Source organism: Strix uralensis, chromosome 38 (assembly GCF_047716275.1).
Source record: "Strix uralensis isolate ZFMK-TIS-50842 chromosome 38, bStrUra1, whole genome shotgun sequence".
NCBI lineage: Eukaryota > Metazoa > Chordata > Aves > Strigiformes > Strigidae > Strix > Strix uralensis.
This window is the reverse complement of record NC_134009.1, coordinates 138,781-157,333: the sequence shown is the minus strand read 5'-3', so window position 1 is coordinate 157,333 and position 18,553 is coordinate 138,781. Positions and strand designations below refer to the sequence as shown.

General features: G+C 49.7%; 1 protein-coding gene across 9 annotated transcripts in view; it reads left to right on the top strand.

Moving 5' to 3' along the window:
- Positions 1-18,553, top strand: part of BRD4 (bromodomain containing 4) — an 81,632-nt gene that overhangs the window by 39,913 nt on the left and 23,166 nt on the right. For 7 of the 9 annotated variants that reach the window (XR_012626865.1, XM_074854595.1, XM_074854587.1 and 4 more), the window contains 8 exons: positions 78-215; positions 2,375-2,510; positions 6,145-6,428; positions 7,005-7,364; positions 9,400-9,528; positions 13,887-14,096; positions 15,245-15,444; positions 17,444-17,745. Coding sequence is in view for 8 of the 9 variants with exons in the window: in XM_074854595.1 (XP_074710696.1) it covers positions 78-215; positions 2,375-2,510; positions 6,145-6,428; positions 7,005-7,364; positions 9,400-9,528; positions 13,887-14,096; positions 15,245-15,444; positions 17,444-17,745 (1,759 nt within the window). In the remaining variant the exon portion in view is untranslated. The remainder of the gene's footprint in view (positions 1-77; positions 216-2,374; positions 2,511-6,144; positions 6,429-7,004; positions 7,365-9,399; positions 9,529-13,886; positions 14,097-15,244; positions 15,445-17,443; positions 17,746-18,553) is intronic. The other 2 variants (XM_074854592.1, XM_074854593.1) reach the window with 2 other exon arrangements.

Sequence of the window (18,553 nt, the reverse complement as noted above, 5' to 3'; positions counted from 1 at the left end):
AGAGGAATCCCGGTCCTTAGACTTGGCAGATGTTTTAGTTCCCACACTGACCTCTCCCTTTTTTTTCCCCTTTGCAGGATTATTATAAGATAATTAAAACTCCGATGGATATGGGAACAATAAAGAAACGCTTGGAGAATAACTACTACTGGAACGCTCAAGAATGTATCCAGGATTTTAACACGATGTTTACAAACTGCTACATCTACAATAAGGTACGGAAAGTTCCCGAATCTGCATTTTTCCAAGGGAAATCTTCCATGTTCTCTTTGGACCAGCACGGAAATGCAGGCCTTGGGATGTTCAAGCTGTCCTTAAAAGGAACCACCGCTGAGCTCAGCTTCTTCAGGCAAACAAACGGGATTAAACCGATGGGAGCTCCGGCACGTCTGTGCTGCGAGAAGCAGACAGGGCTGGCTTAGCAGCCTTCCCTCCCGGAAGAGTTATTAACAGATATCTTCAGTCTAGACATTGTTCCTTCTTTTTTTTTATTCTTAAATGGAATTTTTTAAGATTTTCTGAGGGTCTGACTTGAGCAGAGCCACAAATTTGATAACATCAAATACTTGAGAAGCAGATCTGTGCTTTGTCTTTGCTCTGGCTTTGTTAAGAAGCTGACTCAGGCTGTTTGAAACTCAGAAATCTGCTAGGGAAAAAAAAAAAAAACCAGGCATATACAGAGCAGCACATAAGAGTTTGTCATGGCTGACCTTGACCTCGTAGAAGATTCCCCTGCAGACAGCGAGAAACATCCCAGCAACCATTTTATAAACAGTTGTGCAACCTCCTGGCATGCAGGAAAGAATATCTGGAGGGATGAGGAGCATCCCCGGGCATTTCCACAAATGGTGGTGGTGGGACAGTGGCTGGTGGTGGCCAATCTCTGGGGGTGGTGGTGGAGCTTGGAGACTTGGAGGAGGTTCTTGGGGCGATACCAGGCTGGAGTGAGCACAGGACGCTCGCTCGTTAGCTTCTTGAGTAGCAAAAGGGCCACAAACACAAACGAGGGGTTTACTGCTGTCCTTAAAGTCATTGATACGTGGTTGGACCCTCCAGCCTTGTCCACCCTTTCCACCGTTTGCCCAAGTGTTTCTCTTCCCGTTCGGTTTCTGCCCTCCTCGTTTTCACGGGTCTTTTCTCTCCGTCCCCGTTACTTCACCTTCGCGTGCTTTGACCTTTTTTTCCCCCTCCTCCTCTCAGAAATATTGCACAAGACCTTTCTAGTTTGTTCCAAATAAATAGTCGTTCACAATTTTGGTCCTTCAAAACCATCTCCTTGGCCGTTGTCCTTTCTGGTTTGAGCCAACGTGACACAATTTGAGCGAGGGTAGACCCTTAAAGGCTTCAAATTACTCATCTACGCCTTAAAAGTCTCCCGCCGTGGTGTCTTTCCCCTGCCAACTTTCTGCCTGATCTTCCCCTGGTCTCCTCCAGGCTGGAAGGCAAAAAAGCATCTAAGAAACATCCCCGTGGACCTCACGGAGCCTTCAGACCATCAGCCAGGCAGGTTTGGACGTGCCGTCCGAGGGGCCAGTGCGGTTTTAACCGTCCTCGTGCCGATGGCGGAGCCGGAGCTGCCTTCTCCCGGCGTCGCCATGTCGTGACAGCGCTGGCCGTCGGTTTAGCGTCTTCACGTCAATCCGTCCTCTCGTGCTGTGGCTGCCTGCCCGTGGCTGTCCACAAAACAACTTCAAACCTTCGTATCTCTTGGTCTCTTCTCACCTGCGGTGCTGCAGGCTGCCCTGGGCAGGTCTCATCCTTTCTGTTCGCCTTGACCTTTGCAAATCCAGGCTTCTCCTCCGGGTCCGTAAGAGCTGCTCCGTGCCGTCCTCTCCTTGTCAAAGATCCCAACATTGAGCTTCCTCCTTAAAAACCTCCTTCTTCAGGCAGGAAATTTCCTTGCGAGCCCGTGCCGAGCTCTTCTTACCCCCTACCCCGATGCTCTCCGCAGAGACCTCTCCCATGAGTCCCACCAAGTCGGGAGGATCTCGCATGGTGGAAATGACCAGCTGGCGTTAATCCAACTCTTCCTTTTTCCCCTTTTCCCCTCTTTTCCCTCCTCCCTTCATTCAGAAAATAGCTTTTGCCGCATGCAGGTAGCACCTCGCGTGGGTTTATTCTCCGATACATCTCCTTGGTGCCCATTGTCTGGTTTTACCTATAAAATATAAAGGCTTTAGGGTGAGGATTTGTCCGTGCATTCGGCGCCTGGGACAGATTTCCATACGCCTTCCCGCTGCACGACAGAGGGTGAAAATACAGAGTTGTCTCTCCGGGAATATTTTCAGAGAGAAATTTTATATATATATATATATTTATATAAAGGTGTATATCTCCATATTTGCCTAATTTATCGTATCTGGTTTTCCTCCAGCCAGGGGATGACATAGTCTTAATGGCAGAAGCTCTAGAAAAGCTTTTCCTGCAGAAAATCTCCGAAATGACCCAGGAGGAAACGGAAATTGTTATAGCCCAGACGAAAGGCAGAGGACGAGCGAGGAAGGAAGCAGGTATGACGCGTGTTCCTGCGGCGTTCGCGGTGAAACGGTGCTCAGCTTCCTGCGCCGTCCTGGCCGCCAGCCCTGGACCTTCGTAAATGGGGGTGTTTAATTGGGGTGTTAATTAAACCCAGCCGTCCTGCCATGGGATCGCCGTGGTCCGCGCCGGCTTTATTGTGTAGCGAGTCTAAAACAGTGGAAGTGTTTAATTCCTGCTGTCGGGGAGCCCAGGTGATGAAATATCCCTGACAACACCTCAAGGGTAAAGCGCAGCGGTTCGAAAGCCGCGCAGATTCAGTTCTGTCAGACCTTTTTGAGTTTCCCAGCTGCTTTTCACGGCCTCCCGGATGGCCTCGCCGTCATCAAAAAGCCGCGTTGTGTTCGAAAAGCATCGGGGACGCCAGAGGAACCGAGCGCAGCGCCACGGCCACAGCCCGGCGGGGGAATCCCGCTGCGGAGAGCGTCTGGAATCAGTTCTGGGCATCGCCACCCACCGCTGTCCTCCGGAGAACTTCCTCAAGTTACAATTCCCACATTTACTTCATTTACTAATTTTGCAGCGACTGGGGGTAGATAATGATGCCTGACGAGCTTACCGCCCTCCGAAGGGATGCGTTGCCCCAAGCGAGGTGGAACGCCGCTCCCCGAAGATGATTTCACCTCGTGCAGTGATCCCAGACGGCCAGAATCCCAGAAATGCCTTTTTTTTTTTTGCGGCCAGGCTGATTAATTTCCCTTATCTTGCTCTTTTTCAGGCCTGAAATACTAACCTGCACGCTTTAGGCTCTGCGTAAAGTTGAACTGCAGCATTTTAAACCATATTTAAGGTTATAAATCAGTAAAACGACGTTGTGTATTTGTGTCTGTTGCTCCAAGACTTTATGTTAATGATGAAGGATTTTTTTTTTTTTTTTTTTGAAACTTTGCTCCCAGATTAATAATTTACAGGATCCAAAGGTACCATTTTGCTCATGTAATGCAATTCTCTCTCTACTACATCATACAAAAGCGCAGTTCAACCACCGATTAATTTATTTACGGTCTGTCTCGTAGGAAAACATTTAATATAGAGTAAAAAAAAAAAAAAATCTCTGCTGGCACTTCAGAGGGGGAGCGTGCCAGCCAGCTGCCAGGTTGGGGATTTTCCTGATACGTCTCTGGTCTGAGCTCTGCAGCACCGTCTCCTCTTTAAATAACTTCGTTATGTTGAAGGCTGTTTGTGAATCTGGGTTCTCCGTAAGAATCAGATTTTTTCGCTGTGAGGAATTTTTTCCAGTCTTCTAGTTCTTTACAGCTCTTCTGTGACTCTTCTGCAGTTTTTCACATCCATAACTGCGGACACCGTAAGTGCCCATAGATGTGACTGCTGCTGGAGGTAAAATAGCCCTTTGATTCCCCTCTTTGTGCCTCAAGGATTTTATTAGCTCATTTTGGGGGGATATCAACCATTTGCCAGGCTCAGCGTCACCCACTGACACCGTCAGATCGTTCTTTGAGGGGTTGAGAACATCCCGGCCGGGACTGGATCTCAGCAGCACCTCATCAGACGTTTCGAGATCCTCTTCTTCATTTAAACAGCTCTCACCTCGGATCTTGTATCGTTCTCATTCTTTTAACCCAAACGCCGTGTGAGACCAAGGAAAACGTCACGTGCAGGAGCGTCCCTGAGCTTGTGTCACCAAAAAAAAGCTGCTTTGACCGTATTTCCTGCCTGTGAGCGGGCGCGAGCGTCCCGCAGCCCTCGAATCCTCGTGTCTCTCCTCTCAGCCTCAGACTGGTGGTGCTGGGATCCCAACGGGTTATTTTTTCAAGGTTTACTGGAAAACCAGCAGGAGTGGTCCAGGGAGCTCGAGGATCAACCCTCGAAGGGTTTGGGGACCAGTTGTGGGGTGATAGAGAAGAAACGGGACTCGGGTAGTTGCTGTTGAACGTCCTCAGTAGCAGCTGGCAGAGAAAACCTCCGCGTGCTGCCATCGCCCGGGCGGCGAGGGCAAACCGAGAGCGCTCCGTCACTAAATCCTCCAAGTCTTCCCCGATTTATTACTGACAGTCGTCACCTTTCTACGAAGAGGGTCTTCATACCATTTTCAGAACACGTTTTCATCTAAAACACTGAGGAACAAAAAAAAGGGTCATAAACCCAAACATCTCAAACTGCTCTAATTATTTTGGCTTTGTTTTCTTTTCCCTTCCCTTGGCAGTTTTTCGCCGTCCGCGTCTCCGTTACAGGACTCTGCTTCTGTCCACACGTGGTTTTCTTGCACGGCTCTCGTTATTCTCTCTGTGCTGTTGAGTCTTTCCTGAAATCCAGGTTTTGAAGCACCAACAAACCCAATTTGTGGGTTTTTCTACACATGACCAAGTTGTCGTTATTTGTAGCTGCGATTTTTTTTTAACTTGTTTTTTTGAGGCACTATCCCTGCTATTCCATTACTGTGTGCAGGGAGTTCTCCTTGGTTAGAAAATTACTGACTGTCACCTTTCCCAGCACCTCTCTGAGGGAGAAGCGATGGAATCACCCGTAGAGAAGATCTTTTTACCTACCCGGCGTAGCGAGGCGCTTAAAAACGGCTGTATATTGACTGTCCAGGGTATCTCTGTGGGGATCTGCAAGATCATTTTCCTCTAGTCTGCTACGCCTCCTGTTAAATCATATTGTGCGCTAAATACAGCGTATAATAGCCAATTTGGGGTTAAATTATCAAAAACCAGGTGTGATGCTGGTTGGAAAAGCTTCGCTGCAAACCCCCAGTGGGTTTCTAATAAAAACCTCACGCTGCCGTGTAAGGTGGGAGGTGAAATGTGTCGGCTTTGCCTGAGCGATGCAGAGCTTCTGCGCAGTCCCAGCAGGACCCACAGGATCCCAGAAGGACCACGGGATCCCAGCAGGACCCACCGGATCCCAGCAGAACCCACCGGATCCCAGCAGGACCCACCGGATCCCAGCAGGACCACAGGATCCCAGCAGGACCATGAGATCCCAGCAGGACCCCGGGGTCCCAGCAGGACCCACAGGATCCCAGCAAGACCCACCGGATCCCAGCAGGACCCACCGGATCCCAGCAGGACCCACGAGATCCCAGCAGGACCTACAAGATCCCAGCAGGACCACCGGATCCCAGCAGGACCCACAAGATCCCAGCAGGACCACGGGATCCCAGCAGGACCCACCGGATCCCAGCAGGACCACAGGATCCCAGCAGGAGCCACTGGATACCAGCAGGACCATGAGATCCCAGCAGGACCCACCGGATCCCAGCAGGACCCATGGGATCCCAGCAGGACCACAGGATCCCAGCAGGAGCCACTGGATACCAGCAGGACCATGGGGTCCCAGCAGGACCCACAGGATCCCAGCAAGATCCACCGGATCCCAGCAGGACCCACCAGATCCCAGCAGGACCCACGAGATCCCAGCAGGACCCACCAGATTCCAGCAGGACTCTGGGATCCCTCTGGCTACGCGTCCCCACCTCCTTTGGAGACATCAGCACTCCACTGTGATTTTGCAGGTGGAGTGGGGATACTAATTACCGAATGAGGAATGTTCTTTAAACGGTGTTATTGCGAAACGTTAATTGTTTTTTCCGTTAAAACAACTGAGTTTGAAGGGAGAAACAACCCTTTCTTTCTTTCCTCTTGGCAGTGACATCCAAACCAGGATCATCCACGGTACCGAACGCAACCCAAGCATCGTCCCCAGCGCAGACGCAGGCGCCGCAGCAGAACCTCCAGTCTGCGCAGACGACTCATTCCTTCCCTTCCGTCACCCCCGACCTCATCGTCCAGACCCCAGTCATGACGATGGTGCCTCCTCAACCTCCTGCGCCGCCTCCGCCTGCGCCCCAGGCCCCCGCGCCGCCGGCCCCGGCTCCCCAGCCCATCCAGCCTCACCCTCCCGTTATCCCAACACCCGCCCAGCCCGTGAAGGTGAGCCATTCCTTAATTATCTTAACGCGACGGCTTAAATGATCTTGGTGGCGTAGAAACGCCGCGGTTGGTCAAGCGGTCGCCCTTTGCTTTGCCGCTGGAGTTTCATTTTAAGGCGAACGGCCACGGGTTTGGTCAAAAACTTCATGTTCTGAGAATGCTTCTTTCTCTCCGTTGAGTAGAAAAGGAGCCTGCGGTGACCCTCTCCGAGACGGGTTAAATTAGACTTGATGATTTCCACCCAGGTTTGCGTTGGAAACCCTGTTCATCCTCTTAAAACCTTCTTTCCTTGAGCTTTGTATGAGTCAGGAAGAAAATCTTGACTTGCCCAAGTGACTCACGCCCTTGACCTTTGCTGGTACAAGAGATAATCCGCGTGTTTTTCTGTAGAGCTCAGTTCAGGTCAAAAATATCTGAATATTTTTGGAAGGGCTTCCGATGTCCTTCTCGTAGCGTTGCCGTGAGGCTTGAGTCACTAGCGCTGGCGAATCCAAGTCAACGCTACAAGAAACGCAACTCGATTGAAGCCAAAAGTATGATGCCAAAAGTAATATTGCTTTATTTGCTCGGTTATAGACAAAAAAAGGGGTGAAGAGGAAAGCAGACACCACGACACCAACGACCATCGACCCAATTCATGAATCGTCATCGCTGCCCGCTGAACCCAAGTCCACCAAGCTGGGTCCACGCCGGGAAAGCAGCCGCCCGGTGAAGCCTCCAAAGAAGGACGTTCCAGACTCTCAACAACACGTGGTAGAAAAGAGTAGCAAAATATCCGAGCAGTTAAAATACTGCAGCGGGATCATCAAAGAAATGTTCGCCAAGAAACACGCTGCCTACGCCTGGCCCTTCTACAAACCTGTGGATGTGGAAGCACTGGGACTGCACGATTATTGCGATATCATTAAACATCCCATGGATCTGAGCACAATCAAAGTAAGCTCAGCTTTATAGGAGGGGGAGGTCGGGGGCTGAGCAGAAAAAAGATCATTTTCTCCCCGCGCGTGCGCACCGGGCGTCTTCAGACGTCGGCCAGATTTATTTTGGCCGTAGGTTTCTGGTACATTCGGTCTCTCTTCTTCTCCTTTTGCTGGTATCGTGACATTTGGGAAAAACAAACAAGCCGGCATCCTTCCAGAAGGGCTCTTGGGAAACGCTCGCACGGGTTTTTTATAGAAAATTTCCATTACTGTATAAATCTACACTGCTTTTTTTTAGCCCAGGAGATGGCCCCAGAGAGCATAAATCACAGGAATACGGGGATTTGATTTAACAAGCCCCATTTTCAATTCTTTTTAAAATAAAGGCCCATCTTTCTGAAGTTGTCTGTCTACATCAGTCTTCTGTTAAGCACAGGCAGTTCCCTCGAGTTTAAAAACGCTTCATTTTAAAGAGCGACTGCAAATTCATCCACGTTTCCCCTTGAAACTTTAATTCATTATTGGAGTTGTTTAATTTTAAAAAGCGACTGCAGAGTCATCCATGTTTCCCCTTGAAATGTTAATTCATGATTTAGAAGTCTAACTTTTTAGCTAAGAAACCTGAATTTCTTATTTAGAAGTCTTTAACTTTTTAGTTATCAAGTGTTAATTCATGATTTTAAAGTCTGTCTTGAGCTAGGAAACCTTAATTCCTTATTTAGAAGCCTTTAACTCGTTAGTTGTCAAATGTTGATTCATTATTTAGAAGTCTTAACTTTTTAGCTACGGGATGAACTTGCGTGCAAGCAGTTTAAGCTCAGCTCTAACTCCAGCTTCGCCCAGTCTGGGCCTGCGTTCTAAAACCAGAGAGTGAGTTTTCCCTTCCCACAGCCCAGCCCTCGCCGAGGTTACACCAGGGCTGAAGCCAACGAGGATCACGGCTCTTCCTTCCTCACGGCGTTTTGGACCTGTAGGATCTTGGTGGGCCAAACCCTGGGGATGCCAAATTAAATACTTGGCTTTGGCTTTTCTCCTCTGGACTGGCCAGCGATGAGCGTTAGGTCTTGCACGTCCGTTGCTGCCTGTACATCTCGCTGCCCAACTGTCTGGCAGGGCTGTGTGTCTGAGATCACCCTTGGCAGATGTTGCCGGGACAGCTGTTGAGCGTCTTCCAGTTGTCCAACTCAACCCTGTTTTCCCAGGGAGGGAGAAGGAAGCGTGAAGCTTCTCTTGGCTCAGCTGGCGTTGCCACAGCTGGATGCGGCGTTTGGAGGAGTGAGGGCTCGTCTCAAGGCTCGGGACAGGAGCACGCAGCAGTAGAGCAGGTCTGTGCCCTCCTGGGCTGGAGATCCAAGCTCTAGAGACATCAGTTTGGTTCCTGGAGGAAGGGTGGATGGTTGAAAGCAGGTGAGATGGTTGAATCCTGTCTCCTGCGTCAACAAAAGCCTGTCACCTTCTTCCACCTTTGGGTGAAGGACCATCCCAGTGTCCTCTGTCCCTCCAACCAGGCTACGCCGTCAAGACAGCTCTTGAGATCTTCCTTCTAGAGGAACGATCTGAGCAAAGCTCGCCGTGTTCTTCTGCTAACGCACCATCTTGGGCACGCGGGGAGGTTTCGCCCTTCTTGGTTGAGGGCAGGTAGAGCCGGGCTTTGTGCTGGGGCCTTCAACACCGCTCTTCAACCCGTCGGGTTCTTCAAACCGCAACCACGTAGGCAGCGAGAAGGTGGCTTGGAGAGCACGTTGTCTTCTTTGGAACATCCTTGAGGATGCCCGTAGGCAGCTCTGTTTTTTTATAAACCATCCACAATCCTTCGTTTGACCAAAATTAGTCATTCTTTTGGCCAAAATCAGTCATTCTTTTGGCCAAAATTAGTCGTTCTTTTGACCAAAATTATTTGTTCTTTTGGCCAAAATTAGTCGTAGGGAGAAAAACGGTCACGTGAAATCCACGGGCGCCACGGAGCTGTATTTATTCAGTCGATCCCTTTGGTGTATTGGCGCTGTTAATAGCAGAGAGTTTTGTTGGGTTTTTTTTCCTCTCCTTTCTAGTCTAAACTGGAGAACCGGGAATACCGAGATGCTCAGGAATTCGCGGCGGACGTACGATTGATGTTCTCCAATTGCTACAAGTACAACCCCGCTGATCACGAGGTGGTGGCCATGGCACGGAAACTGCAGGTAAGGACGCGCGTGGTCGCAGCCTGCCACGTAGTCTTGAAAAAACATTAAAAAAATGCCCCGTGGTGGATAATGGTTAAAAAAAACGCTACTTTTTGCTGTGGAAGCGATGCAAGGAGTGGGCTGACTCAACCCAATTTTCTTCTTTAAGCTCTTGTTTAGTAGCATCTTTTTTGATGAGTAGGAAGGAAAAGCACAGCTCCAAAATGTCACTTTTCACCCAAAAACACCTCGAAAGAAAACAAGCGCCAGTACCTGCTTGGTTGTGCTTTTTTAATTACCTCTACAGTGAAGTTTTCTGCTCTCCGCTCGTTCCCGAAGGGTTTGTAATTAATGAATCAGCTGCTAAAGAAGCTCCACGTCCTGAGTGAAGCGCTTGGCTTCGTGCACGCGCTCCGCCGCTCCAAAAAATCACCTCGATTCCCTCATTTCTCAGCAGTTGGGAGCTGCTACGTGGGGTCACCTGGGTGAAGCGGGGAAAAGCACTTTGCTCCGAGTGGATTTGGGCGAGACTGAGCTCCTTTTGGTGCTGAAAGAGCTCCTACTCCTACCTTTGATTTTTTTGACCCAGTTATTTCAACACCTCCCATTAAAACCCCAGGCATTCCCCATTTCCGTGATTTCAGGCAGTTCATTCCCTTAAATGCTGATTTCTCCTTTTTTTCCTTTGCCTTGGGAGGAATTGTGGGTGCAGTTGCCATTTTCTAAAGGAATAAGGTTTCTTGCTTGATCCCTCCTTGAACCAAATCGGTGAAGGAAGAGGTTTTATTGGCGTAGAAAAGGGCGACTCCAGCGGCGTGGAGCAGAACGACGCCGCGGCGGAGCTCTCGCTGCCTGAAAGGAGAAGAAAATGAGCGTGGTTTGCTTGAATCTTCAGAAAAGAGGTTGAGAAGGGATCTGAGTGACACCAGAAAAACTATTAGGTTGGAGGAAAAGCTATTAAATTGGGGAGAAAGCTATTAATTTGGGGGGAAATCTGTTAAACTGGGGGGAAAGCTGTTAAATTGGGGGAAGAGCTATTAGTTAGCAGGCCGTTTGACTCAAGAAACAACCCAAAAAAAAGGAGAAACTGGATATTAATAGATCTTCTGGGTTTTGCTAACTGGAAACGTCGCGTAAAAAACCTCTGCTGGAGTCGAAGGAACGTTATCGGCTCCTGAAGAGGCCGCCAGCTGTTTCGCTTCGATCCAGATGTGCAGCTGCGACAGAGGGTTGAGGAAACGAAGCGGCGACAAACCCGACGCCCTCCGGGATGTGCCTTTGGGGGTTTTTTTATGTCCACGGTATTTTTTCGTGGTGCTTTTATAAAAATACAGCTCAGGTTTGGGCTGGTTTAATTTGAGATGAATTTCTGCTGAGTAAATGTGTGTTTCGGCTTGTTCTTAGCATGAATTTATTAGAATTCATCATCTTATTAATGTTTTTTTCTGGATTTTATGGTAAGCAGATGCCTGGAAAACACAGTGCTCGCCCTCTTCCCTTCTTGTTTTGGTCTAACGAAGAACTTTGCAGCCTCTTTAAGCGACATCTTGGAGCATTTTCCAATGAAAGGTCGTTATCTGATCTGAAATTCCAGTCACACTTACCGCAGGCTGCCAAGCACTGAATAGTTTCCTGGAAAATTGTGATTTTTCTTTTCTTTCACCCCATTTTATGGGGGAAAATCCTCAGCGATGGGCATTGCCAGGTGATGCCGTCTGGACCGAGGGCTGTATGAAATCAGGATTTCATCCACGTCGATCCCTTGGACGGGCTTGGGAACACGTCCCTGCGCAGAGCGACCGCTCGGGGAAACTTTATTTCTGACCTAAAGATGAAAAAAGTGCCTTTTGAATATAATAGTCCCCAGAAAACGGGCGTTAAATTTCAGAGCAGCCCCGTCGCGGCGATGCGATGGAGGGGACACCTCTCCCTTTGCTTTTCTCGTGCCTAGAAAAATGATTTCCAAAATAATATTTAAAGAAAAGGAGGTTTCTGGAGTGCTGCTGAGGTTTGGAAACAAGGCTGAGGATTCAAGTTTGGACTTGAGTTCCCCGTAAACAATAAACGCGGCGTCTTGCTCAATAGACAGCCCCGGTCGCTGCCTGCTGGGTTCTCCCTCCGTCCTGGGAACATCAACCTCTGAAATAACTCGTTTTTCTGCTTTTTGTTACCTTTTCATCATCGGAAGATGATTTCTTGGCTTTTCAGGGTTAATGCCAGCTCATGGAAGAGGTTTATGGTTTACGTTTGCCCAAGCGAGGACGGCTCAGCGGTATCAGGGATGTACAAAACAGTAGCAGTAAGAACCCCTGATTAATCAGGCATTAATTAGCTCATTATCTACTCACAGGGTTTTCTCTTCCATCCATTCCTGGGTGGATTCATTGGGATCCTTCAGCCACCGAGGGCTTTTCATAATCTGGGTGCTTCTGAATTGGTGGATTGCTCTTTAACTTTGCACAAAGGAACTTTAAATTACCCTTCCTGGTAATTAAAAGACTAAATAGATCTAAAAAAACCTAGGAAGGTTTAATTTCTGACCCTAGAGAATTTAAAAATTGAGTATATACGGCAGTGTAGCGTTGCCTGCTGGTGGTAATCAAGGAGTGGACTTTCTGGTTTGTGGAGAACATTAATTAGGTTGTAAACAGCCATTAAGTGGGGTGAATCAGTGACAAATGTATGTGAGCGCCTCCGTCGGCCCGCGAGCGATGCCGTGGCTGGAGGAGCTCGGAAATCTCTCCTTTTCCTCCAGTGTTTTCTGCTCCTTCCCCTGAAATTTGAGCCTGAGCGCGTAAATGAAGCCAGTGGCATTTCTGCCAGCAGATGGAAGCAGCAAAGCAACAGCTACAGCGCCCGGGAAAACCGTCGCTGCTGAAAAAAAAAAACCTGAATAAAGGCACGAGGAGGCTGAGGATGGAGAAACGCAGTCACGTTTAAGAAGGAAAGTGGAAAAATAACGTATGTGGAGGTAGAGGAGAGCCCAACAGGTCCTTAAAATCGCAAGGATGAGCCATGACTAGAAGGGCTGGAAGCCTTCGGGAAGGAAAACATCACCCCTGGGCTCGGGCGATGAGTTAAATCAGCGTGATTTGCTGTCACGGGGCGTCCCGCTTGCTGAAGGATTTCGGATCGGTTGTATCAATCCATGTGGGCGCGCGCACGGTTGATGTTTACGGGCGGTAGGGTTTTAGAAATAAGGCTCGGGCTTGTTGTGTTCAAAGCTGCGCACCCAGGGCGTGGAAAATGTGAAAAATAAATAGTAACTATATTCTGAAAGTCGAATCTTCAGGCAGGAGGAGAAATTATCTTTTATTTTTTCATGACTCAGTATTGAAGAGGTGGACACGGACACTTGTGCCACCTTCAGGTGGTCCTTCCCGCCATCGCTTGAGTCACCCGGGAGCTGCTGGGCTCCTTACGGCCTCCAGAAGGAGCCCGGGGCGAGTTGCTAAGCTCAGAGATAAGTGCCTGACTTCTAAACACCTAAAAGCAGGTGAATCGAGCCCATTTTCAGGGCTCGCTTGCCTTTTACAAGATGCCAGAAAATGGCATTTCTGTCCGCAAATGCTTCAGTCTTCACAAGGTGGCACTTTTGGGGGGAAAAAATCTCTTTTTGGGTGCAAGAGGCACTCGTTCCTTTTCTGGGAAACTAGAAAACACCCCCTCAAAACTCTTCCTTCAACTGAAGTCAGCAGGCACCGAGAAATCCAGCCAGGCTCTAAATAAAACCAGGCTCTAAGTACAAGCAGGCTGTTCCCCCTTCTCTGCCTTCTCTTACGTTTAAATAAAAATGGATTTTCATATCAGGCTTTAGGAGGAAAAGGGACTTTCACCTCCATGGGATCACTGGAATTCAACCGCTCTCGAGGATCACGGGAAACGTCCTCGCGCAAGCGTTTGGGTTGACTCGAGGTGGTTTTCACGGGACGTGGGTTGGGGAAATCCAAGCGGGCTGAAGAGCAGAGGGGATTGGAACCGCGGGGCTGCGGCTGCGATTCCCGCCTCGAGCTCTCCGCGGATCCATTGCGGAAGATGTAGAAGATCTGAAGAACCTGGATGATGCGGCTTTTAAATGAGTCTTGGCCTTCTTTTTGCCCAGAAAGGTTGGAGATGATCCTTGAGGTCCCTTCCAACCTGGTATCCTACGAGCCTGTGATTCTTGCTGGTAAATTCTTCCCCCCTAAACCATCTTGGAGTCAAAATTCCAAGTGGATTTGGAGCTTTCAGGAAATTATCTTGTCTGCGACACACGGCGTGTGTGTGGATTGCGTGAGTGGAGACCCCAGGTCCATAGGGAACACCCTGGAGATCACAACCACCCATGTAATACCCAGTTTTACCAAACTTCACATTCTTTTTCCTTGGATTTCCAGGACGTGTTCGAGATGCGCTTCGCCAAGATGCCGGATGAGCCAGAAGAACCTGTGATTCCAGCTTCTTCTCCCGTGGTGGTGCCGCCTCCCACCAAGGTGGCTCCCCCTTCGTCCAGCGACAGCAGCAGCGACAGCTCCTCCGACAGCGACAGCTCTTCGGACGACTCCGAGGAGGAGCGAGCTCAGCGGTTAGCGGAGCTCCAGGAACAGGTACCGCCTCCCTCGGGATGGCCCGGCAGTGTCCAACTTCTCCTTGAACTTGGTGGCCTCGGGGACTTGGCTCAAAGCCGTAGACTTTCGTGGTTGTACAGCAGTGACCAGCAGCTGCAGAGTGCTCCAAAATCGTTAGTTTTAAAGAGAAGTGTGAAGGAATTGGGGCTTTTCACGATGGTCCTTGTTAGGACACGCGAGGTGGTCCCTGACGGCAGGAATTTGCTGCCTGCGCTTGGGTGGTGCCTCCTGAGCAGGCAGGAGACCCCCGAGCAGGCAGGAGACCCCCGAGCAGGCAGGAGACCCCCGAGCAGGCAGGACATCCCTGAGCAGGCAGGAGACCCCCGAGCAGGCAGGAGATCCTTGAGCAGGCAAGAGACCCCTGAGCAGGCAGGATGTCCCTGAGCAGGCAGGACATCACTGAGCAGGCAGGAGACCCCTGAGCAGGCAGGAGACCCCTGAGCAGGCAGGAGACCCCTGAGCAGGCAGGATGTCCCTGAGCAGGCAGGATGTCCCTGAGCAGGCAGGAGACCCCTGAGCAGGCAGGAGACCCCCGAGCAGGCAGGACATCCCTGAGCAGGCAGGACATCCCTGAGCAGGCAGGATGTCCCTGAGCAGGCAGGAGACCCCTGAGCAGGCAGGAGACCCCTGAGCAGGCAGGATGTCCCTGAGCAGGCAGGAGACCCCTGAGCAGGCAGGAGACCCCTGAGCAGGCAGGACATCCCTGAGCAGGCAGGAGACCCCTGAGCAGGCAGGACCTCCCCTGAGCTGCCCAAAATCCTGGGCTGGAGCGAGGATTCACCCTGTGAGCTAACGAGCAGCGCTCCAACCCGTAGCCTTCATCCTCCCCGTTCGTGGCATCGTTAGCGCTGGTAATTAAAGCTTCGCTCGCGCTGATGAAGCCACCAGCTCACTTCTGCCTTAGCGGGGAGAAACCCCCCAAAAGAGGTTGTCTCCTTCCTCTTGCAGCAGTCAACGCTTGAATATACAGAAATCAGCGGGGTGAAAAGCTGGAGGAACTGATTTAATTAATAGTAAAAGATAAGAAAGCGTTAGGCAGTAGAGAAAAAAGTTAATTAATATGGAAAAGGAGGAGGTGCTGGGCAAAAATATCTTGATCTCTGTGTGTGTGTGTGTCTGCCTCTCAGCTTAAAGCAGTGCATGAACAGCTTGCAGCCCTGTCCCAGCCGCAGCAGAACAAACCAAAGAAAAAAGAAAAAGACAAGAAGGAGAAGAAAAAAGAGAAGCACAAAAAGAAGGAAGAGCTGGAAGACACCAAGAAAAGCAAAGCCAAGGAGCCGCCACCCAAGAAGGCCAAGAAAAGCAACAGCAACAGCAGTACCTCCAGGTCAGCCCCGACCCTCCTCCATCCCATAATCCTTCTGGTTCACCCCACAGCACTTCCAGTTTTTTAATTCCCTCTTCGCTAACGAATTCCACCCCGCAGTCCTGACGAGGAGCGCCAGCGCTCGGGCTGCCCCGCGGCGCGGCCCCAGCCTCCGGAGGCATTTGCTCGGGGTCAAATCCCGACCGCGAGTTTAACTTCGGGTTTCGGGGCCGACGCTTCTCCGCGTGGCCGAGTGCGGGAGAGAGGCAAAACAAACCCCCGTGGAGTCGCTCTGTTGGCTCTCAAACCCTTAAATCCACAAATTTTTCCTCCTTCTCCCTTTTTTTTTTGGCGGGGGGGAGCTGTAGGGTTTAAACGAAGCGGTAAAACGCCGAGGGCCGGGGCTGTACCGCTTGGCAGCCGCCGGCGCAAAGGGGCGGCTGGGTTTTGGTGTTGAACCCGAGGCAAAAAGGAGTTGTTTGGCATATTCAGCCCTAATGAGATGAAATTAAGAAAGAAGGAAATAACGAGCAAGATCTTGGAGCGTTGTCTCTGTCCCGGGGCCTCACCGCAGCGTTCGGTGTGTTCAGACTTGGACTAAAGCCGGGCGGGCGCGGCAGCGGGTTGTTTGAGGGAAATGGATCGTCTGTGACGCCATTAACCCCATCCTTTGCTGGTTTTGGGGTGATTTTCTACCCCCAGCTTCATTTATTTACTGCGTTAACACTAAATCTGCTGCAGATAGCGGGATAAATATCTACAAATCTGCCCCCCTCAGTTTTAAAACTCTGGGAGTGTCGATGATGGCAGGGAGGCCCCAGAGCTGGTTTTTTACCTATTTTCACATGTTTTTTACGAAAGCTGGGTTTTACTTCTCCGTACGGGGTGTCTGGCTCTGAAACAGCCCAACCTCTGGCCTTTCCTGGCGAGAAACGGGCAGCGACGGTTGAGCCTTGGTCCGTCCAAGGGCCAGTGTAAGGAATTCTGCTCCGAGCTGCTCCTGCTTTTCCAAATTCCCTCCGGGGGCCAGGCAGCTCAGCCTTGGGTGTCTGACAGCAGGTTGAGCTCAGCTTTGGGTGTCTGACAGCAGGTTATGTTCAGCTTTGAGTGTCTTTACTTCAGGTTGAGCTCAGCTTTGGATGTCTAACAGCAGGTAGAGCTCAGCTTTGGGTGTCTGACAGCAGGTAGAGCTCAGCTTTGGGTGTCTGACAGCAGATTGAGCTCAGCTTTCTTGTCTAACAGCAAATTGAGCTCAGCTTTGGGTGTCTGACAGCAGGTTGAGCTCAGCTTTCTTGTCTAACAGCAGATTGAGCTCAGCTTTGGGTGTCTGACAGCAGTTTGAGCTCAGCTTTGGGTGTCTAACAGCAGGTAGAGCTCAGCTTTGGTGACAGCAGGTAGAGCTCAGCTTTGGGTGTCTGACAGCAGATTGAGCTCAGCTTTCTTGTCTAACAGCAAATTGAGCTCAGCTTTGGGTGTCTAACAGCAGCTTGAGCTCAGCTTCGGGTGTCTAACAGCAGGTTGAGCTCAGCTTTGGGTGTCTAACAGCAGGTTGAACTCAACTTTGGGTGTCTGACAGCAGGTTGAGCTCAGCTTTCTTGTCTAACAGCAAATTGAGCTCAGCTTTGGGTGTCTAACAGCAGCTTGAGCTCAGCTTCGGGTGTCTAACAGCAGTTTGAGCTCAGCTTTGGGTGTCTAACAGCAGGTTGAGCTCAGCTTTGGATGTCTAACAGCAGGTTGAGCTCAGCTTTGGATGTCTAACAGCAGGTTGAGCTCAGCTTTGGATGTCTAACAGCAGGTTGAGCTCAGCTTTCTTGTCTAACAGCAGATTGAGCTCAGCTTTCTGCATCCCAGCCTGGTGGTTGAGCTTCAAGCTCAAGCTGTAAATGAAAACGATGATTCCAGGCTGGAAACTGGGAATATTCCGGAGTGCTTTAGTGGTTCCAGGGAGGGGGTTAGACCCAAGCGGCTGCTTTCGCTGTTCCGCTCTGCTCCGTAATAACATTTTATAATTGTTCTTAAGTAGTAAGAAGGAGCCTGTGACGGTGAAGAACAGCAAACCCCCTCCAGCCTACGAGTCGGAGGAGGAGGAGAAGTGCAAACCCATGTCCTATGAGGAGAAGAGGCAGCTGAGCCTGGACATTAACAAACTCCCCGGTGAGAAACTGGGCCGAGTTGTCCACATCATCCAGTCGCGAGAGCCCTCGCTCAAGAACTCCAATCCCGACGAGATCGAGATTGACTTTGAGACGCTCAAACCATCCACCCTGCGGGAGCTGGAGAGATACGTCACGTCGTGTTTACGGAAGAAGAGGAAACCTCAAGGTACCTTTTAGCCTCAAAACCGGTTTTTTCTCCTTATCCCAGGAGAGACGGGTAGGAACGAGCTGGGCGCAGGCATCCAGCTGCTGAAAAGGAGGATTTCAGTCAATTTTTTAAATTTTTATTTCATTTACTGTTGAACGACACATCAACACGTGATGAAATCCCGCCGCGGGGCCGGTAAGAGGCCGCCGATTCCTCTGTCCCCCCCCCGAAACGTCGCGATTTTAATTCCCGTTAATTCCTTCCCGGAGAGCCGCGAGGGGGTTGGCTCCACCCGACGCAAACAATTTGTCTTAAATTCGTTAACGACCTTTCTGACGAGGGGCGGAGCTTCGTGGTGGGGCAGGGAGCGGAGATGAGGCCCCGTGGAGCTCGGCGGGATTCGCCTCCCACCTCCCCTTCGGCGGGAGAAGAGGGGGTTTGGCCCTTCGTTGATAGAGCTGGGTTATTTGTTAATGGACACGGTGGTGTCTTCTGATACACTTCAATAGATTTTAATCTCTTCTAAATCCATTTAAAATATTTTTAAACCTATTTTAAATATTTTAAACCTATTTTAAAATTTTTAAACCTATTTTAAAATATTTAAAATTTAGTTTAAATATTCTTAAACCTATTTTAAATATTTTAAACCTATTCTAAAATATTTGAAATGTCGTTTAAATATTCTTAAACCTATTTTAAGTATTTAAAACCTATTCTAAAATATTTGAAATTTAGTTTAAATATTTTAAACCTATTTTAAACCTATTCTAAAATATTTGAAATTTAGTTTAAATATTCTTAAACCTATTTTAAATCTATTCTA